Source organism: Eublepharis macularius, chromosome 11 (assembly GCF_028583425.1).
Source record: "Eublepharis macularius isolate TG4126 chromosome 11, MPM_Emac_v1.0, whole genome shotgun sequence".
Taxonomy (NCBI): Eukaryota; Metazoa; Chordata; class Lepidosauria; order Squamata; family Eublepharidae; genus Eublepharis; species Eublepharis macularius.
The window spans coordinates 34,668,936-34,691,724 of NC_072800.1; the positions used below are offsets into that span (position 1 = coordinate 34,668,936).

Sequence of the window (22,789 nt, forward strand, 5' to 3'; positions counted from 1 at the left end):
ATAAAATTAGATCTACTTACTTTATTTTGTCACTACTTTGTTCTTCAGGCTAATTGTTGGGGGACAAAGGCCTTCATTTTGGAGGGAGCTACAGGGAGTGACTAGGAGCTCACAGTCACCCCTTTTTACTACATCAAAGAAGTCACTTATCCATTAGCTCCCCCAGCTTTCAGCCACAATTTATGAAGGTCTATGACTTGAATTAAATATTGCAGGAGCCTCTGAGGTGATCTCCCATTTACTAAGGTGTGGACCTTCTACCAAATGTTGGCCCTAGCAGCTGCCGAACCACAACACTGACCCAAGGTATACTGTAGTTTTCAGACCTACCAGGAACAGGTATTCAAGGAGCCAATAATGTCTTGCCTGGTCTTATATAACTGCTGTCCTGGTTTGAGTCCTCATTTTGTACAGTTTGTCATTCAATGCAGATAGCGCTCTTACTCTCAGCTGTCAGCACTGACAAGACCCATTATTGCAAAAAAAAAAAAATCAACTTACCATCTGTTCTCTACGCCTGATAATATTCATGGTCTTATCCCCCAGTATTCTGATACTGACATTTCCTTAGCCATGAATGGTAGGGTTACAAACCTCCAGGCGGTGGTTGTAGATTTCCTGGCGTGATAATTCATCTCCAGGTGATAGAGATCAGTTCCCCTGGAGAAAATGGCTACTTTGGAAGGTAGACTCACTTCAGTTCAGCAACCTTTATTGGCATTACATGGAAGGTAGACTCTTTGGCACCTGAGTCCAAGGTGAGTTTTCGCCCCTCCCCAAACCCCACCCTTCCAAGGTTCCACCGCCATAATCTGCAGGAAGTTCCCTACCTGGAGCTGGCATCCCTAAATGCTTAAGTTGGAGAAGGGTACCATTTTTGTACGTAAAATTTTGCAGTTAACCTTTTAGCTAACCATTGTTCAGAAGTAATTGTACTAGGACAACTCAGATAAAATATCGCCATATTAAAGATTTTTTTTAAAAAAATACCTCACAATATAAAGTATCTTGTACGTGCCAGAGTTTGAAAGTATCCAGCTTTCTGAGACTCTTCATATCATATCCTGAATTGGCAGCTATGGTTTTTAAGAATTTCTGAAAGGAAATAAGAAAGAAAAAATCATGAAGTCCGAATTTGTATACAAAGAAACATATTTATGTAGGCACACTCTATTAAGTAAGGGAGACTGCAGTGGTGGAGTCACCTGCCACTAGAGTGGCCAAGTCCCTATACCCTCCCAGTGGGAGGGGGGACCTGGCACTTACCTTGCATTGCTTGCGTGGTCATTCTTCACACAAGCGTGTGCCCTGGCACTTGCATGATGATGTTATTTCCGGAAGTGTTGTCATCATGTTGGCTGCGGGAACACTCCCGCGCTCTGCATGGGACTGATTTGGCCAATTTGGGTCCCAAATCGGCCCCAAACAAAGCACGGGAATGCTCCCACGGTTGGCGCAATGTCACTTCCAGGCATGATGTCACCACTGCCCTGGAAGTTACATGATCACACCAGCCACAGGAGCACCTTGTGCTCTGCATGGGGTTAATTCGATGCATTTGGAGCCTAAATCGGCCCCAGACAAAGCACGGGAACACTCTTGCAGCCGGCACAACATCACTTCCCACCCAACTCGAGGTTTCCAAGATGGCAAATTATTGAAACAATACATACATACACACATATATTTAAAACAATTAAATAAAACATGAACACATAAACACACAAGCAGGAAGAGGGTTCAATGAGAGTCAGTGAGAGAATGTCAAACAAAATAAACAAGTCTTTACCCTCTGGCAGTAGACAATGATAGAGGGAGACAGATGAACCTCCCTGGGGAAAGATTTCCAGAATTTGGGCGCAGTGGCTGAGGAGGGGACAGAAAGGCAAGGCAGAAAGAGCCAGTGACAAGGTCACCGAGTACCTTGAGATCCTAGACTCTCTGGTCTGAAGCATCCCAGTCCATGGAACGGCCTGGATTTAACAAGCCAACCAAACGGTGAACCAAATAATGGAGAATAATTGAGAGGAATCTTGTATGTTTCTCTCTTTTTATTTTAATTAAAACTTTCAATATGCTACTTTTTAAGACAAAAAGAGCTGTTTAAGATTTTTTTTTTTTTACCTTGTATGGTTTAATCTGGTCCTGGAATTCTCTTGAGGTCATCGTTTCTCTCAGAAGCTTCTTATAGCGTGGGCAGTCAAAAATGGGAAAACGTAATTTCTGAAACAAAATTACTAAGAGTAATTGTTGTCTCAATTCATGTTTTTCAATTATGGTTTTACATATTATTTAATCTGTATGTAGGCTTGACACTGTTCACAATGAAATTTATGTAACACTGTAGGTATAAATGCAATGCCATTAGAAGTGTTTTTTTCCAAGCTGTTTTCCTTTTGCTAAACTCCTGAGTTACTCTGAAAACTGACTTGAACTCTTCCAGTGCCAAAAGGTTATGTTTACTTCTGCTATCACCCAACTTTTGACTTAATTAAAGCAAATATTGCACGATGTTAGTTCAGAATCTAAAACTGAGAGGTCAAACGAGTAAAACTTATGCCTCAAATCAATAGAACGTATAGTATTTGATTATATTTTTTAATGGGACAATTCTAAATGAAAAAAGGATTTATTTAAGTTGAGATTGTTGGGTTCAGTTCTCACATTGGTTGTCAGGCACTACAACACTATTGACTGTGGCTAGTGGTGGTAGAGGAGCAAGCAACTGATGACCTGATACCTATCACTGTTGGTGCTGAAAAGTCCAAGCCTGCAGTGCTGGCAGAATCACTGGAGTCTGGCTCTACTGCTCCTGGCTTCCAGTGGCTCACAAGGCCCACAAGTTAAAGGGCCAATCTGCTTCTGGTTAGTAGCCCTTGGTGAGGGACATCACTGGTTTGATAGAGACCTAGGCCACCCATGTGAGATGCAGCTTGCACATGTTGCCTGAGCAACATGAGAGAGGTTCTTGCAGCAGCTACTTTATCAAGATAATGTTTAAATTTGGCCTTGGTGGTGGAGAGTGCTCTCAAGTCATAGCTGCCTTATGGCAACCCCTGGTGGGGTTTTCATGGCAAGAGGCTAACAGAGGTGGTTTGCCATAGCCTGCCTTTGCAACCCTAGTCTGTGTTGGAGGTCTTCCATCCAATTACTAACCAAGGCTGACCCTGCTTAGCTTCTGAGATCTGATGAGATCAGGCTCACCTGGGTTCTCCAGCTCAAGGCAAATTTGGCCTTAGCATTTTACATTTAATGGGGATAGTAATATCAGCCCTACCTTGCATTGTCTTTGTGATTCTTGCTGCTTTGAAGCGCTTAAGGAAAACAATATGTAATCACTAAGCATTCACATTTTGCTTGTGCCACATGTAGACTGAAGTGAGGCAACACTCATATTCATCAGATGAATGTACCATTTGAAGAAGCAGTATTCTGGTGGAGAAGTAAATGAATTCTCCCCCTCAATGGCCATCACTCAGATGAGCCCTTCTTGGTTTTTCCCTAAGTTATACCATGCAAAAGACTTTTTTTTAGTACAGGAAGGAAAGCAAAGAGAATGGCAGGGCCACCAGCTGCACCTTGTGCTGCAATCTAAGTGTTGCCAAAGCTGCCAACCCTCCTACAGGTAACATAAATTTTCCAGGCCAATCATTGTGATAGCTCATGTCTCTGCCTATCTGGAGTCAGAAGCAATTCTCACTCTCCTGTTATTCCCAAATTGATGATCAAGAGGTTTCGCCCTGGGACAAAACCAGTCTGGCAGGAAAGAACTGGTAATGAATCGTAAGGGGATAGGCCCATAAAATGTTTTGAGATTATGTAATTGGAAGAGGGCAATGAAGAAATATGTCTTTGTGTTGTTTTTAACAGGAAATCTCCAAATTAAAAATGAGATCAAATTTCTCAAATTCGCTAATTCAGTTCAAAGATCCCCATTTCAATTTTCACTGATGAGAAATGAACCCAGCTTCCACACAGGAAAGATTCTTTTTGTTTTGTGAATGTGAGAGCATGGGCATTAATGATGGAGCTACCACAAGTGGCAATTTTCTGCACACTATTGCGCTATACCACTACAACCACACACATCTTTCTTCCCCCCCCCTCCCTCTTGGGGAGCAATCCAGGGCATGATTACTTGGCATGATTACTTGGGAACCACTTACTTCCGAAGTGGCATCAGCTGGCTTGTTCCGAAGCAGAACACCAAAAGAGAAGACCAACCAAAGCAGCACAAAACTAACATGCAAGCTTTCCAGCTCTCCAGAAATCTTCGCCCACCTGGGCGTTGAATGGGAGAGTGTTGACAAACTGGTGTTACAAGCCATTTTAATGCCTACAAACTCTCTTTGCTTCCCCAGCCAGCCTACATACATTGACTTGGGAGCAAGTGGGACTTACTTCTGAGTAAATGTGAAAGTGGCTGCTCTCCTCCCTCCTCCTCTGCACACCTGAGAATAAATCCCGTAGAACTCATCAAGACTTGCTTTGAAGCAACCCCACAGGATGCCAGTGATACAGAAGTCCACCATCCTTTGTAACATTTACTTAGAAATCTTGCATTTAGGGGGACTTGCTTCCAAGTAAAGCAGACAGCAGGCTCAGAGCAGAAAGGAGGAGGGTGGAGGGCGGTTGAGTCATTTGCTGCTCCCCACTGGCACCAGGCACGCGACTCTTGCAGGGCACCCACTTGTGTCTTCTATTCTCCAAACCTTGATAAAGCCAAAACTTCTCCTTAGGGAAGTCGTGGCCTGCCCTACATTTTTAGTAAAAGAGAAGTCAACTATCAAGAAGATGAGTCATTTCCTCTACTCCAGCTGATGCAAACATAATTTGGGGCTGAAACACTTAGCAGTGTCCTTTTGCAAAATCAGAACAAAACTGTTGCATGGTGCAGCTCAGCAAAAGCCAAAACCTTTAGTTTCTTGAGGCAGAAAATCTACAAGGTGCCTTCATGAAACCAAGAATGTAATATTTAACTACATTTGCTTCCCTTTAACAGTACTGTTAACTTTGAAGCACAAAGCAACTTGCCTCACCCTCCCTAATATTAGGGCTGGCAGCTACACCATCTGTGCAGTGGTTGCTCACTGTACCAACACAGGACAGCCAGCCAATGAAACAGATGATAAACTGAGCTTCTGCTCTACTAAACTTTGTACACTTGATAGAGTTTTTTTATATAACCTCAGATCAAGGAAATTTTGAGGTTTTTTCTTACTTGAAAATGTACACACACTTTCATGGCCAAAAGTTAGATTTCTAAACAAGAACCCCGAAGGCAAATAGGATGATTATTGGTAATACTCACTGGATGAAATGACTTTGGTACAACATGGACTGGTATAGGTTGCCAAGGGATTTGTGGGTTCCAGATCTCACCAGCAGAGGGGGGGAATAAGCCAGCAAGGTTAACTTGGGCACTCATAATGGTTCGATCAACATCTGTACTCTGAATGTAAATCTAGAAGAGGGAGGGAAAAGGATCGTGTCAAGAATTAGATGAGCATACTGAATACCCTGACGTTATAGAGACTCTTTCCCTGGTCTATATCAATTTGGAGCCTTCACTGAGACCTTTCACCAAGGAAGCAGCTGCCAGTTATTCATTTGCCTAGTTTCCCCCAGTATTGTTCGACTTCTTTGTATGTTTGAACATTCTCAGATATGTGGCAGAAGGAACATTACTCGGTGGTTGATTACATAGCTTGTGTGCAAACAATCCAAGATGGAATCTCTTGTATCTCTAGTTAAGGTAGTAATGTCAGGAAAGATCTCTGCCTGAAACCCTAGAGGCCCACCGCCAATCAAGAGTAGACAACACTAAAATAATTAGATGGCCAATAATAAAAACTCTTGACTTTTCCTTATAATGAAAGGATTTGCTGTTACTTATAAACCATTTCTATCCACCAAAAAACACCCCCAGAACTGAGAGAGAAGAATCTCTTCTTAATTTTAATACCCACCTCCTCTCGTTTATAAGTAGGACTTAGAAAGTTTGAGTATCTCTTCTTTATGTATTGTCCAAGCTCGTGTTGCTGTTGCATTCCAAGCTGTGGGAATAACAATACAGGCATGACTGATGATAAAGCCAGTAATATTGTTATGACAGCTGACTGCTCCTCTGGTAGACACCCTTATAACTATGAATATGTTAGACTAAATTAAACCAGAGCCTGAAACCCTGGTTTGAATTTAGTTTTCTTAGTACAGTTTATTTTAAGTATGGTTTGGCTTGATGTACAAATGCAGACATACTGGGTTGGATCCTGCAATACACACACCCAAGGATCATGGCTCTTTCCTATTTCCAGGGTTGTGGGACCCACATGAGCAGCCGCACATGTTGGGAGGCTGCAGAAGGAAGGAGAAGGGGTGACCTCACCCTGTCATCTGTTTTCCATCAATGGAGAGCTGATGAAATAGGCAAAAGGGGCAATTTCATCCCCTTCCTCACTGCAACCTCCCCACTCTCATAGTTTAGTGCAAATGGGTCCTGAAACTTTAGGAATAAACTTTTCTGGGATTGGAAAGGACTAATGAGGGAAGGCGACCACGTGAAAGATCCATGACCATCAGCAACTTCCACTAATGTTGGATCTAACGTTGGATCCAAACACCTATCTTAAACCTCACCTGCAAATTGTTCTGGGCTTTGCTTATAGTGATTCCCATTTTTGTTACCTGTAGATTTGATTATTTTAATATGCTGTATATGGGACTGCTCTTGAAAGTATCCTGGAAACTTCAACTAGTGTAGATTGTAGCTGTCTACCTTTTGATAGACTTGGAATAGTCAGAACATATAGCATCAGTTTTGAAATGGATGCATTGATTATTGATTTGATTCCAGGCTCAGTTTGAGGTTCTGGTTCTCACTTATGAAGTCTTTCATAACCTGGATTCTATATATCTGAAGGATTATATGAACTCCATTTACCACCTTAGATCTTCCCATCAGCTGCTGTGAATGGGGCTACCATTCCATCGAGTATGGGTCTTCAAAAAGAACTCACTTGCTTATAATGGTGGACCCTACACAGTAGGAATTTCATAGGGAATCTTCCTTCTTGGTTTTTTGCAAACCCTGCAAGATGAATTCACATCAGTAGGCTTGTCTACCATACAGCATACTGCATGCAGTATTTGATTATGATGTCAGTCAATGCTGAACTTGGGTTTTTGGTTGCATGAGCTGTTATTGATTTGGGTGGTCTTTCATCATATTTTGTATTGGGTCTAAATTTTCCTACTATAAGCCCCTGTGAACAAAGCTAAAAGTGGGATATGCATTTTCAAACAAGTGTAGAAATAAATAAATAAATAAATAAATAAATAAATAAATAAATAAATAAATAAATAAATAAATAAATAAATAACCGTTGTCAGTTGTCCAAAACCATGCGGCCATTCACTTTCGTTGTGTAGACATTTGGGATAAATTTCAATGGGGCTTCTGTCACCATGTCTATAAATCTAAAAAAAAAAAAGGTGTAAAATTGTATCATTTTAGTCCATTTATTTTCTACTTATTATTACCATTCAAAACAGCCCCCTGACAAATCTCAATATGCATGTTGTTTGAAAAAATATCAGTATATATTACATCAATGTAAGGTTAGAAAAAGAATAAGAAGCATGGTGATGGAAAGAATAGCTAACTGAAGAATTGTACATTGAGCAATATACCTTTCAATGCCTCCCAAAATGGAGCCAACTACCTATATCCTCCTTTTCGATAGCAGATTATGTACAAGGGCACTTTTCAAGTGATTTCATTTTACTACAAACCAATGTAGAGTCACTCCAGTCTCAGTCCATTGATTTAAATTGGTTTAGAATGGAATAACTCTGCTCAGGAATGGATTGCAATTTTGAGAGACTGTGAATGAGAGTTCAATATGCCATGTAAACATGGAGTATAGGATAGCTCAAAGAAAACCGTAGGACTGGTTTAAACAGGCTTGTTAATCACTTGTTGACTGGAGCATCAAGTAATTATATCCATGTGTGAATAAGGTTTACAGGTAAGAATTTGGGTATCTGCAGATGCCAACCCAGTTCAATGCTTTTCACTGGAGACAGTGATACATGCTTCAGAGGACCTCAGCTCATGGTCTACATGCATCTGTTCTAGATTTAAATGGATTTGTGGTATTTTGAATTGATTTATGGCCTGGAAACTACTTTTGAGCAGCAAAGAAATGGTAGTAAATAAATGCCTTTAACAAACAATTAAACTGGATCAGCACACAGGTAGAGAAACCATCAGTAAACCATCTAATCTATCAGTAAACCAACCAGTCTATCCATCCACCCAACCCACCTCCCCAAATTAGCATTCGTTTAGTAACTTTTATTCAAATGCCTTCACTGTAAAACTACATTGGATTTGACGAAGTCACAAGATGTGGGGCTTTGCTTGTGGCCACTTTTTCTTTCCCTCACAGAGGCTCTCCAGTTTTAAGAGCTGCATGGAAGACAAGGTATCAATGGGAACAGAAGAAGAGCTCTGGTGGGTCAGACCGAAAACCATCTAATCCAGATCCTTCTCACAAAATTTCTCCAGGAAACCTACAAAGCAGATGCCCTCTCCTGCTGTTGCTTCCCCAGCACTCCCTGTGAAGTGTCAGCTAGGATCTGTGAGACTCGAGTTCAGATTCCCACTCTGCCAAGGAAGCTTGCTGGGTGACTTTGGGCCAGTCATACACACTCCGCCTAACCTCTCCTCCCAGGGTTGTTGGGAGGATAAAATGGAGAAGAAGTGAATGATGTAAGCTGCTTTAGATCTCTGTTGGGGAGAAATCCAGGGTATAAATGAAGTAAATATATAAATGAATACGCAAACATAAAATTTCACTAAGCCACAATCGCTAATAGCTGTTAATAGAAGTATCCTACATAAATGTATCTATCTACTACTTTAAAATCTCATTCACATACTATTAACCCCCCTAATGATAAAAAGTGAGTCTGTAGCTTTAACCAGATGCTCTCCATAGCTGTTGCTAGGCAACCATTAACAGTTCAGCCAGTATTTCAGGCTTGGTTTCTATCAGTAAAAGGCAGGGGGCAAGGTTTTTGCAAAGAGGACTCATTTGGCCAGGCCCAGAAGCAACAACTGGGAGCCAAGCTACAAGCGATGAATTACACTTGCCTGGCAAGTGAACAAACTCACGTGTATTCCTCCCTGTTCATTTGCCATTCACTTGTGCTCCACAAGTGGAGCGTAAGTGAATGGCAAGTGAACAGTGAACAGCCACAAGTGGAGCGTAAGTGAATGGCAAGTGAACAGCCACAAGTGGAGTGTGAATGGCAAGTGAACAGGGAGGAATACACGTGAGTCTGTACACTTGCCAGGCAAGTGTAATTCGTCACTTGTAGCTTGGCTCTAAGTGTCAAGATATCACATGACTTGCATGACTCACCCAGGGTTAGCTGCTTGCTACTGCTCAACTAAGTATACACTAGAGAGGCTTCTTTAGGAAGCAACAGCAGCAAACAAACAGGACCCCCCGCTGCACCAGAGGAGAATACAATAAACCGCAGTGTATAGACTCTTATATATCTATTATAAGTGACCAGTGCAAACAGTGAATAAATATAAACTATATACAATTTCATACAAACATCCTAAAACGGTATATAAATATCAGTCATTAAAATCTGTACATATCAAAAGTTCTTCCAATACTTCCAATGTTAATAACATTCCTCCTATATCAAAATTATATCACAGATTTATTATTTATTTATTTATTTATTTATGTCATTTACAGTCCGCCTTTCTCACTGAGACTCAAAGTTGATTTAAGTTGATACTCCTATGTGCATGGCCATTCTTCCATAACTCAGTCCAATAATTCTTTATTTCTCTTTCTTTTGCAGAGCCACCAAAGTGAGGTCTTAAAGTGACAGGCACCGTTGACTGAAGATGATCAGGTAAGTTCACCAAACTCTGTGGATATATAGTTGATAATGTCTTCTTTCTATATTTTTTCTTTACAGGTCGGATACTGCATCCCCGGGGCATGCAAGTCGCACAAGAGCCCAACAGGGAAGCCAGCTCTCTCAACCTGTTTTGTAATATCCACTTTTTCAAGGGCAAAAGGATTATCAATACATCCCCAACCCCAAAGGTCTGCAATACATGATTCTCTAACATCAAGTAATCAGATCTTGGCCTTTGCAAAGAGGACTCATTTGGGCCGGGCCCAGAAGCCACCACCGAGTGTCTTGATACCACATGACTTGCATGACTCACCCAGGGTTGGCTCCTAGTTACTGCTCAACAGCAGCTCTCCCCCAACAAAAGCCAGTGTAGTACAGGGTTGCCAGCCTCCAGGTGGCGGCTAGAGATCTCCTGGAATTACTGCTGATCTCCAGGCCACAGAGATCAGTTCCCCTGGAGAAAATGGCTGCTTTGGAGGGTGGACTTTATGGAATTATACCCAGCTGAGGTCCATCTCCTCCCCAATCTCTGCCTTCTCCAGGTTCCACCCCCCCAAATCTTCCAGGAATTTCTCAACCAAAAGCTGGCGACCCTAGTGTAGTATGGTTGTTAAGAGTTTTTAAGTAGGGTGAGGGAGACTCATGTTTGTATCACCACTCTGCCATGAAAGCTCACTGAGTGACTTTAAACCAGCCACATGCTCTCAGCTGCTCTGTAAGGCACTTTGGGTCTCCATTGTGGAGAAGGCAGCATATAAATGAAGTAAATTAATAGTAAATAAGAATGAAGATGGCAGGGCAGATAAAAGGAAAGTTGTTTAGTAGGTATGGAGGAAAGAAGGATGTAGGGAAAGGTGAACCTATGGAGGCTGCCAGGAAGAGGGAAAGAGGAAATAGTGTGGGGAAGGGGATACAGGGGAAAGTGAAGCACCCCCTCCCACAAGTCCTTGCAAGTTCCCCACCATGCTTCTGGGCTCAGCTTAGCAAGCACCACACAACTGGGCCACAAATGGCTCTGCTGGGGGGGGGGAGACAGGGGGGCAGACAGAGGTGGGTGGGAAGAAAGAGGCAGGAAAAGGAGGAGAGGCTATAGGAGCAGGGAAGGGAAAGAGGACATGGTGGTGGACCCTGCTGGTGCCAGGGTTTCTGCCCGTGAGCGTTTCTGTCTCACCCGCGCCCCACCCGCGCCACAGACTGCGCAATGACGTCATCGCGCAGCGCAAGCTGGGGGCATTCGCCAGTGGATGGCTGGGGTGGCGGGCGGAGGCTGCTCCAAGCTCCGCACACCACCCCGGGAGTGGCTCATGGCTGCTGAGCCCAGCTGGGTCGTGTGGCGGCGGCAGCGGCAGCACAGGGCTGGCTGGCTGAAGCAGCTGCAGGCCAGCCATGCCAGCTCCGCAGCACGTGCCTTCGCCCCCGACACCCCGTCCGGCACCTCTCCAGTGCCCTCGCACCTGAGGCCACCACCTACCTGGCCTCTATGGGCGTGCTGGCCCTGGTGGTGAAGAGGAAAATGAGTCCTTGTGGGTTTCCCAAGAGCCAAGCTAGATGTTATTTTTTACAAGTTTGCTACAGAGCCAGCTCATGTTCCCCACATCTTCACAGCAGCTGTGGGAAACAGCTGAGAGAAAGAGAGAGAGAGAGAGAGAGAGAGAGAGAGAGAGAGAGAGAGAACCCAAATGGGCTTGGGATGCTGCAGTGGAGGTGGGGAAGGAAAGGGCTGTGCTGTCTTCCCCCAAAGCCATTTTCTGTGTAAAAACAGTACTTAGGGGAGAGATTTTCCCGTTTCCACTGCTTCATGTGCACAAATACTGCAGAGAGAGCAGCAGGAAAATAGCTTGGAGGGAAGGTAGGAGCAAGGCCTCCCCAACCTCACCAAATGTAACCATGAGACCATTTGGGTTCTCCTGAGAAGCCATTCCCTGAAATTGCTGAGAAGCTGCAGGAAATACAAGTTGGTTCTGTGGTGAATTTGTGAAAAAAGTGACATCTAACTTGGCTCTAAGATTTAGGCCACGGCTACATCCCATGTTAGTGAGACCTGCAAGCGAATAATGTGTCACTGAAGAAGTGCTTTCTTTGATCTAATGAAACTACATTAATTTAATTTCATTGGGTGATTCTGAGTTCTAGTATTATGGCAGAGCGGGAAGAAGTTCCACTTTCTCCTCACTAGGCATGATTTTTATAACCTTTTATCTATCTTTCTTCAGCTATCTTAAAAAAAACCCCTAAAGAGTCTGTTTCTTTATACTGATCTCTCACACTGTGTAATCCACCTTGAGTCTCAGGGCCAAGCTACACATGACGAATGACACTTGAATGGCAAGTGTATTTCCCCCTGTTCACTTGCCCTCCACTCAATCCACTTGCCGTTCAAGTGTCATTCGTCATGTGTAGCTTGGCCCTCAGAGAGAAAAGTGGACTATAAATGATATAAGTTAAAAAAAATAGAGACCCTTTCCTTGTCAAGAAAGTATTCCTGTGATAATTTTTGCTGCTCTTTTCTGCACCTTTTTGATACAATTTTCCTCAGCAGGGAGAGACGCTCCACCTATTAAAAAGGTGAAACCCTATTTGTAACATGTGAGGTCCTCTGTGGGATGGACAAAGATTAAACGTATGGGGAAAGTAAGCTAAAAGTCCTTCATGAATGGAGGAGCAATTGGAGGCCTATTATTATCCCTGATGACCATTTTATAACCTACTTGCCAAAGGATAAGCCATTAATTAGAAAGGAAGAATAACCAGAATAGTAGCTTATCATTAGCTTCTTTGCAGCATTACTTTATTCCCATTATGTTTTGCAGCATTATGTTACTCCATGTTATTCCCAATAGAAAAGAAGGAGCACTACTTGCAGGGGCTTTTTTCAGCTCAGTAGCCAATCAAAGGTGGGAGACAGCTCTAGAAAGAGGGGCAGTGCCAAAGCTAATGGTGGCTGCATGAGGGATAGGAAAATAACTAAGCATGACAGGCAAGAAAAGGTGTCTGAGTGCTGTGGGAGCCACAGACCGTGTGGCCTGTCTTTGGGACACACACTGCAATAATGTGTTAGAGTTTTCTCCAGGACATGAGAGCTCCAGGACTTGAGATAACTTATAACAATTAAAATATGAGTGTTCATAGGCAGAAATGACATTTATGGGGGAAGGGATGTTGCTGGATGGGCTTCTTCCTTCCTTCCTTCCTTCCTTCCTTCCTTCCTTCCTTCCTTCCTTCCTTCCTTCCTTCCTTCCTTCCTTCCTTCCTTCCTTCCTTCCTTCCTTCCTTCCTTCCTTCCTTCTTAAATTAGAAGCACCAGTCTTCTGGTTACTATGAGATTTGAAAAAATGACCGCAGCAAATATACTAAAAATACATGTTTAGAATGATTTCATCTTGAATATATATATGGTCTTCAAGCTTTGTTATGATTCTGTCACCCACTTGCACGGAAATCTCTCTCCCACTGTCTCTCCTGCTGACACAGCAAAGTAGGAACTGGACCAAGAAGCTAGTGGGTAGTTTGGGATAAAATGGAGTACCTGTGAGTTCTCGTGGGGGATGGGAAATCAGATTTTCCCCTCCCTTACCATTTAGGGTTGCCAGCGCCAAGTTGGGAAATCCCTGGAGACTTTGGAGGTGGTGGCTAGACATGGCAGGATTTGAGGAGGGGAGGGACCTCAGCAGGGTATAATGCCATAGATCCCACCCTCCAAATCAGCCATTTTTTTCTGGGAAAATAGTTTCAGGTAGGTAGCCATGTTGGTCTGCAGAAGAACAGCAGGATTTGAGTCCAGTGGTTTTAGAGACCAACAAGATTTTCTGGGTATGAGCTTTCGAGAGTGTCAGGTCTGTTACCCACAGCACTGCCATATTGTCTTCTCAGTGCTGTACTGATGTATTTTCCCAGTGTTATTTTGCCTGCAGGTATCCAGGGGCAGATGTGGTTCCCAAGACAGCCTTATCTGAAGCGGCTAACCACCGAGACCTTGGAGCAGTCTACTTTCACATTCCCAACCTCTATATCAATGGGCATAAGGGGGGGGATGGAAAGGAGGGTTTTGATATATTGCTACAAGTCACTAACACATCATTCTCAACAAAGACTTTGTGTTCAGCCAGAAGCTTTCCTAGCCTTTAGATTATCTATGGACACTTGTACTATGAATATATTCTCTCAATAAATATCTTTGACTCAAGAGACCTTGTATTTCTTGCTGCAAGGGGTGGGAGATGAAATCAGAGTAACTTGAACTCCATAGACTGACAGTCAGAGCTTCCTTCTTCAGATACTCTGAAAAATCTGTACATACATAAATGTTACAATTAGCTTTTGGGGAGGCGTGTAGCGATAGAGTTTATTATTTAGGGATGCTCCCTTATATTTAGTAGTGTTAAGGGACTGATAGTTTGTGGACTTGCCCTAATATCATACATCTTTAACTGGTTCTAGAACAAGGCTTACAGTGCCATCCTAAGCAGCGTCACTCCCTTGACTTCAATGGGCTTAAAATAATGTAATTCTGCTCAGGATGGCACTGATGTATTAGTTGCCCTCCATAACAGTGTTTTTAAAAAGCTAGTCCTCATTCTTGTAGTCTGTGGACCCAAAGTTATTGGGGAGAAAGAGTTGTACCCTAACACCTTTTTTTGAAAAATAGGCATTTCCTGAAAACTTGGGTTTCCCCCCAGGTTTGAAGAACCCTGTACCATAGCTGTGAGTACTCTTCTTGTGTGGATTTGCCTATTGTATGGGACTCCCAGAGTATGTTTGGGTGATGGCGGGAGTGGGGGGATGACTTATATTTCTCATGTTGTTTAACAAATTAGACACAAAATTTCTCAGTCTTATTTTAAAAAATAAGAGATCCCATGCCGTATCATCAGCCACAGTTGGGCATAACTTTAGTTTCATGCCCAACTGTGGCTGATGATACGGCATGGGATCTCTTATTTTTTAAAATAAGACTGAGAAATTTTGTGTCTAATTAAAGTCACTTTTAATTTATTTTTACTTATTAAAATATTTATACCCTGCCTTTCCACTTGGCTTAAGGCAGTACATTTTGGACCCCAGCCATACATATGAATGAATTACAGTGGATGTTAAACTTGTCTTACAGGGTTCAAGAACATTCAGAGAAGGTTACAGACCATCTGTAAAGAAGAACTGCAGTCCCCAAAACAGCTGCTTGCCATCACAAAGAGTACAATGCTGTTGAGTTCTCTTGATTGGCTCATGCATTGTTTTTCTGCTATCAGGATTAGAGATGGGCACGAACATTTAAAAAAATGAACATGATGTTCATTGTTCATTGCCATCCATGAACAGGGACTCATGAACAACCATGTCAGGTTCAGAGTCTTATGTGCTGTACCAACTCCATTTTCTCATGCTTCTAGTGTTTAAGTGCTTCCTCTGCAGGTGCCAAGGTTCCCAGGCAGATTTCTCACAGAGAGAGATTGTTTGGTCTACCGACGTTCCACCCCGGACCGGCCTTGAGAGACTCCAACTTCCCAAGCCTCAAAGACGATGTTTTGAGAACTGTGGGGGGAGGCTGGGCCAAGTGGGAACTGTTACTCTGTACCGTATGCTTTGCTTGTCATTGGTAACAATGCTCTTGTACCATCCTGAATATTGTATTCAGGCCCGTGGACTATAATGAACTATTACTTCAGTAAAGATTCCTTATTCAAACAATGGACTCTTGTTTGCTAGTAGAGGGTACTCTGAAGTAGAGACATTATCTAGCCACAAGTCTGACATTTTGTTACCAATCACACTTTTCTCACCCCTCACCCAGAGAGGATGGATACAGGAGAGCCGTCAACACCTGGAATGGAGGAAGTGAGATTTTTTGATCAGACCGCCTGGGGCAGAGCGCATCAGACAGGCACTCGTCAGAAATCCCGCAAGAGGCGAGGTGGTTCCCGGCGGACCCCGCTACGAAATCCCTGGAGGCCAGGTAGCGAAGGTTGTATCACCCCCATGTTCCCTTACTGGGGGGCTAGCCAGGAACCCATGCCAGGGATAGTGGTGCAGGGATACGTAGTCAAAGATGACTTGGGCTGGCTGCTCCGCGAGGTACCCTCCCCAGTTTTACGAGAAAGGTCAACAGAGGCGGAAGAGAGCGTAAGTTGCTGCCAAAGTGCCTGGGAGCCGAAGCCGGACGAGGGTGTATTGCCGGTTGTACCTCCCGGGAGGGATAAAGGCACCATTCTGGCAACGCTGCCAACCCTCTGCCAAGCGGATATGGAGGGTCAGACCAACATTGCATTTCCCCATCCCCTGATGGACTTAGCCATAAATCCCTTGCCAAAAGAAGTTAGGGAGACGAGCATAGGGATGCTGAAGGCAGACCAAGGGACCACGGTGAGAGATGATACTTTGGGAGAGAGTCTCCCGGTCCTGAACGCTTCACTAGTGGAACTCAAGGCCTCAGATTACGTGCAAGCTAATCCGGCAGCAGCCGAGAAGTTGCCCAGTGAAGAGCTAGAAGTGTCATTAAGAAGCTTGGAAGATAGTACAGAATGTATTGCTCACAGAGTGGCCACTGGTCGCAAAACTCGCCCGTCCATTGAGTTATGGAAACCAGGCGAGACGGCGAACGGTCAGTTACTTATCTATGGAGGAGGGGAAGTGGAGCTGAACCCTGACAACCATGCTGTAAAGGCCCCAAGGAATCCCGGAGGTGAAGAGCTGGCCGCTGAGCGCGGGGGAAGCCTGCAGCCGCAGCCAGACTCCCAAAAAGAGGACTCGCTCCTGCACACACAGCACCTAATTTTCCCGGAGGAAGTGGTGCCAACTCGAATGATTGAAGAGCTGGCCGCCGAGCGCGGGGGAAGCCTGCAGCCGCGGCCAGACTCCCGAAAAGAGGACTCGCTCCTGCACACACAGCACCTAATTTTCCCGGAGGAAGCGGTGCCAACTCAAACGATTGAAGAGCTGGCCGCCGAGCGCGGGGGAAGCCTGCAGCCGCGGCCAGACTCCCAAAAAGAGGACTCGCTCCTGCACACACAGCACCTACTTTTCCCGGGGGAAGCGGTGCCAACTCAAATGATTGAAGAGCTGGCTGCCGAGCGTGGGGGAAGCCTGCAGCCGCGGCCAGACTCCCGAAAAGAGGACTCGCTCCTGCACACACAGCACCTAATTTTCCCGGAGGAAGCGGTGCCAACTCGAATGGAAGAGCTGGCCGCTGAGCGCAGGGGAAGCCTGCAGCCGCGGCCAGTCTCCTGGAAAGAGGACCCGCTTCTGCGCACCCAGTGCCTACCCGCCGCACAGCCGCCGTCGATGACCACACAGACAACTGCAGAAGCGGGGCGAATGGCTGAGAAAACTGTAATCTCATACCATCTAGTCCTGCGAGATACTCCAGCGCAGCCTAGGATGCAACAAACCTCAGCAACAAACCTTAGGGCTGAAATTGCTCAGCACCGAGCAATTTCACCACCTTCCCCACAGCCGCCTGTACGAGGAGAAGAAGAGGTGCATCCGTTCCTTCCATGGGAGATGGATACCAAGCAATACTTGTTTGATCTGTCTGATAGCGGTACTAAGGGAAGGGAGCTTACAAACCTGATCCAAACGGGTCCTGACTCCGCCAACAACACTGGAATGGATGGAGGAGTGGATCCCGTGCGAGGTGAGGACTCTGTTCAAGGGTGTGGAACAGCACCTCATCTGGAGGCGCCTGGAGAGCAAGTCCACCCGTCAAATGGAGGTATTACATTCCTGCAGCGCCCAGCACCCAGCGAATCACTAGAACTAAGAATGAAAGCCGAGGGTGAAACCCCAATGCAAGACCAACCAGACGAGGAGCGGTATGAGCTCCAACGTCTAAACCAAGCCTCCAAAGCGCCTACCATACAACAACAACTGCCGCCAACCTCTTTGGGGGAAGAGAGGCAAACCCTTCTGCAACTGCTTCAAAAATCATCAGGGGAAAGGGTGATAAAGGCACCAGCCCGGATAGGCGCGCCCATGCAGCGATCACGGAGGACAGTACCGGTTCAACAGGTGCAGTCACCGCAGCTCAAAGAGCAGCCAAAGCCAAGAGAACGAGCGGGGGCTGAAGCCCCAATTGACTACCAAGATGGGGAGATGCCTACCCCTCGGTTGTCCCCACGTTTTGGTGGAAAAGAGAGGCCTCCTTTGTTACTACAAATGCCTCCCGCCATCCCTCGCAACAGCCTCTCTCAATCGCCTCTCTTACAACCTGTAAGAGGAGAGGGGAGATGTCTTGAATCACTCGGGAGGCAGACCAGGGCAAGAGATCCCGCGCAACAGCGGTTTAGCGGGGAGCCAAATCTGCTGAAGCAACAGCAGCTCACACAACCTCAAACAGCCCTTGGAAAAGACAGACCTCTCAACTCTACGACACAAGAATCCACGCAGCACTCACCTAGCAAAGCAAAATTAAAGCAACAATGTCTGACACCAAAGCTGATGAAAGAAAAAACGGTAACGCCGCCCGAAAATCCAGCCCCACCCCAAGTAGGAAAGGGAGAGACACTGAGAAACTTGTCCAAGTTAGAAAGGACTTTGAACAAAAGGTCCTGTATAATAGCAATCCTTCTTATGGGGTTCACAGTGATGCAAGTGTTACGATCTTGCCACCAATGGCATCCCAGTTGGGAAGGATGCTTCTCCAAAGATTGGGGGATATTTAGTCCACAAGCACGCCCTGTCGTACGGAACATAAGGAAAATCCTACTACAAGATCCAACGTCTTCATCTGATTTTCCTCAAGCACTAATCAAATTGGATCAGAAAGAAAATACAGAGAAAATAGACCTTGGCATGAAGAAGAACCTCAAAGACTTTGCCAATAATGTACCTGTCTACCTGTTTCCAGTGTTGGCAAAAGATGCAGATTGGAAAAAGGGATGTTCCAAAGCTAACTGGAGTTGGCAGGGACTCCTGAGCACAATACACGACTTTATTAGAGAGACTACTGCTTGCCATACAAGTAAGACTATGCACCTGTCCCCTACTCAAGAACGAATGCAACTTTCTGGGGTCCTAAATGAGCGTGGTAAGTCTTTTTACTTTACACTGACCCTGCAGACTTTTAGTAAAAATAAATATACCCAAGTTACTGAGAAGCCCAGAATTATTTTGGTTGAAAGAACTCTAACCATTAAACTGGGGAAGGTGTCCTGCAATTATGACTTAAACTTAAATTGCAAAACCCAGGAGATTCTGTATATGATCTACTATTATCAAACTCCGGGGACCGAAGCCCTCTCAGGGGTTAACTTCTCCCTCTCATCTCCTCCCAACCGAACCAACTTTTTACGCATGCCCCAAAGCGAAGGGGAAGCGAAACCACTTCTCCGTTCCAGCAAAAGGAGGGAGGGGCACCAGAATAACTTCTCCGTTCCAGCAAAAGGAGGGAGGGGCACCAGGAGTAACCAAGCAAACCTCCTTCCAATCGGACGGGGGAGGTGGACCGTTGAGGGGGAAAGCAACTTAGAGAATGAGGGGGAGCGAATGCCCACAAGGGAAACACCCCTACCGGCTAAAAGGAACGGGTTTCAGAGGGTGCAAATATGGAAGGCAACAATGAAGACACCTTACTCACTCTACATATTAAATACTTCTATGCAATCCTGGGGAAGTTCAGGAGTCTTGGTCCAACTTCCAAATAACCATGGCCCCAATGCTATTCGGATAGCCCTGACGTTAAATCATATACAGCCAAGCAACAAACAGAATGGCCATCTGCAGAGACGGTTCACACACCGGAGTAGAATTCAAACAGCAGAAACCAACACAACTACCGACTGTGCATTTTCTAACAAATACCGCCATCTAAAACTAAAGACCTTGCCAGCTAAAACCAACGTCTGCTTCTATAGAGGTGAACGACCACAAAAGATCGGCATGTTTACACAACTCCAATTGGACAAGGAGGATCTTATAAACTCTAACCTTATACTCCCAGAATCTCCTACTCTACCTAACCTGGCAGGACCTTGCAACGCGCACCAAGGTAAAGGTAGGGGGAGGCAGCCCAACAATGAACTCTCATTAAGAACCACCTTGAAACAGGATTACAAAGAATACGCCGACCGCCACCGTGCGGCTGAAGGAGAATTGCAACCAGGAAATCTTGTTTATCTGACTACCAAGAACGTAAGACTTCCCCAAACCAGCTGTAAACTTGCATTGAAGTTTCTTGGACCCATTCCGGTGCACAAAGTGATCAACAAAGTAACTGTTGGATTTGCCAAAGAAGTTCCGCCATGTCCACGATACTTTCCACGTCAGCTAGTTAAAAATGCCCCAGCTTCTGACAACTGGCCCACCAAAGCACCTCCCATCTCCTCTCAATCGATGATCGAACCCACTACGAAGTACAACAAATTTTGAGCTTTAAATTCAAACGCAATCAGCTATTTTGTCTTATCTGATGGACTGACCTGGACTCTGGGTATAATGAGTGGGTGAATTCTATACATGTCCCTGCTCCTAGAGTAACCAAAGCTGTTTATTCTCGCTATACATATAAACCTGGGGGGGGGATTTATTTTAGAGGGGGCAGAATGTCAGGTTCAGAGTCTTATGTGCTGTACCAACTCCATTTTCTCATGCTTCTAGTGTTTAAGTGCTTCCTCTGCAGGTGCCAAGGTTCCCAGGCAGATTTCTCACAGAGAGAGATTGTTTGGTCTACCGACGTTCCACCCCGGACCGGCCTTGAGAGACTCCAACTTCCCAAGCCTCAAAGACAATGTTTTGAGAACTGTGGGGGGAGGCTGGGCCAAGTGGGAACTGTTACTCTGTACCGTATGCTTTGCTTGTCATTGGTAACAATGCTCTTGTACCATCCTGAATATTGTATTCAGGCCCGTGGACTATAATGAACTATTACTTCAGTAAAGATTCCTTATTCAAACAATGGACTCTTGTTTGCTAGTAGAGGGTACTCTGAAGTAGAGACATTATCTAGCCACAAGTCTGACACATGGCCCTGTTCAAGAACATGTTCTTAGTTGGCTGTTCGTGGAGGCTAGCAGGCTCTCCTCCAGCCATCATCCAAGTTTGGTCAAGATCCCTACCACACCTACCACATGGTGTTCGTTGTTCATTGCCATCCACGAACAATGAACAACAAACACTGATGAACATGACCTGTTCATGAACATGTTCATTGTTCGTCGTTCGTGGGGGCCAGCAGGCTCTCCTCTAGCCATCAAGATCCCTATTACATCATTCCCAGAAACCTTACCTGAGCAGGCAGCAGGAAATGTACCAATAATAAATAATAGCTTGGCCCCAGAGCCTGGCAGCAGCCCTGGAACCTGAAGGGATAGATCCCTACTGCACCACTCCCAGAAACCTTACCTGAGCAGGCAGCAGGAAAGGTATTGGTAATAAATAATAGCTTGGCCCAGAGCCTGGCAGCAGCCCTGGAACTTGAAGAGGTAGATCCCTATCCTACCACACGCAAAGAAAATTCAAGCTCCAATGCACTCTCTCTATCAAAATGACAACAGCAACTGTCTCTCCCTCTCCACTGTCTGCAAACTAAGCCAGAGCTGGGAAGCCCCCCTCCCCTCTACTCTTTGTCCCCTTGTAACAAATTTGGAGCTCCACACTTGAAAGGAAGACATGCCTATCAAGCTAAATTGGGCTTAGATTGAGGTTTCCAGGGCAACAGCAGGAGTTCAGACAATCCCTGCCTAAGTTGCCAAGGGAATTGATTGCAGGTGCCAGATCGTCTGGCTTGACGAACAGCAACGAACGAGCAATGGCAACATGTTTGTTTAGAATGGGGCCTCACGAACAGCTTGTTCGCGAACAGCAGATTGGGCTGTTCGTTGCTTTTTTTTGTTCGTATTATTGTTCGTGCCCATCTCTAATAAGGATGCAATAGTCCTCTCCCAAGAAAACTGGTCTTTCCTCTACTGTACATTTACGCACACAGACATCCGCTTCCTCATGCCTTTGATGAAACTGCTGACATTTTAGCTGCACCACACTATCCCGAGACCTTGTTTTGATAGGCACTTTCAACATATGAGCTTATGACAAATAATATATTTCATTTTATAATCTCTAGCCATCTTTGCATTGGCATTGAGCTACAGTATATCTCTAAAGGTCATAAGCAAATTGCATGCTCTTTTTTAAGACAAAAAGACTGCCTGTTCATACACCACTGTAACTCCATAGAACCTTTAAAAAGAACATGGTAATTTGATGGCAACCTGAGTTATGGTAGTACCTACGTTCTGTGAGGTAGTGTACAGTACCACCTAGAATATCTGAGGTTTAACAAACTTACTTTTATAGAAAGAAGAACACAATGGGAAAATCCTAGTTTGTAAGGCTAATTTATACACCACTTGGGTGGGAGAAGTATGCAAACAGAATTTCATTGCAAAGCTAACTCAAAGATCTTAGCAGCAATAAAACCATTCACTTCCATTTACTTACTAAAATTGCAAATGTCAGGTTCCGTCCAGATACAAGTTCAAGAAGGAGAACAAAGGTGAGCGTAAGCAGGGAGAAGTATAAACATTTGGAGCAGCTTGGTTGACATGTTCCTCTCATCCTGGCAACAGAGATGCAAAAGCATTGTGATTACAGGCAGAAGTGCTTTTTAAAGAGCAGAAAGGGTGGATACTTTGTGGGCATTTCTACAGGAAGTGGTAATTAGGCAACCACGTATCTGTTTCTTCATCTTGTTTATGTGATGAACAGAGCAATTGTAGTACTGGGACCTGAAAACAAAGAGTCTCTCTACACAAGACAGCTGGCACATGTTCTTCAAGTGTTGGGTGACGCAATGTTTCCTGGGAACTGTAGTTTTAAAAGAGTTGCTTGAAATCGCTGTGGAGAGGAA

At 44.7% G+C, this 22,789-nt stretch overlaps 1 protein-coding gene across 1 annotated transcript in view; it reads right to left on the reverse strand.

Moving 5' to 3' along the window:
* LOC129337893 (prostatic acid phosphatase-like) overlaps positions 1–22,513 on the reverse strand; it is a 37,677-nt gene extending 15,164 nt beyond the window's left edge. The window contains exons 1-6 of the mRNA XM_054991885.1: positions 22,381–22,513; positions 7,384–7,479; positions 5,970–6,056; positions 5,312–5,464; positions 2,125–2,223; positions 991–1,095 (exon numbers count right to left, since the gene is read on the reverse strand). Of these exons, the coding sequence (XP_054847860.1) occupies positions 991–1,095; positions 2,125–2,223; positions 5,312–5,464; positions 5,970–6,056; positions 7,384–7,479; positions 22,381–22,497 (657 nt within the window). The 5' untranslated portion in view covers positions 22,498–22,513. The remainder of the gene's footprint in view (positions 1–990; positions 1,096–2,124; positions 2,224–5,311; positions 5,465–5,969; positions 6,057–7,383; positions 7,480–22,380) is intronic.
* Positions 22,514–22,789: the final 276 nt, after the last annotated feature.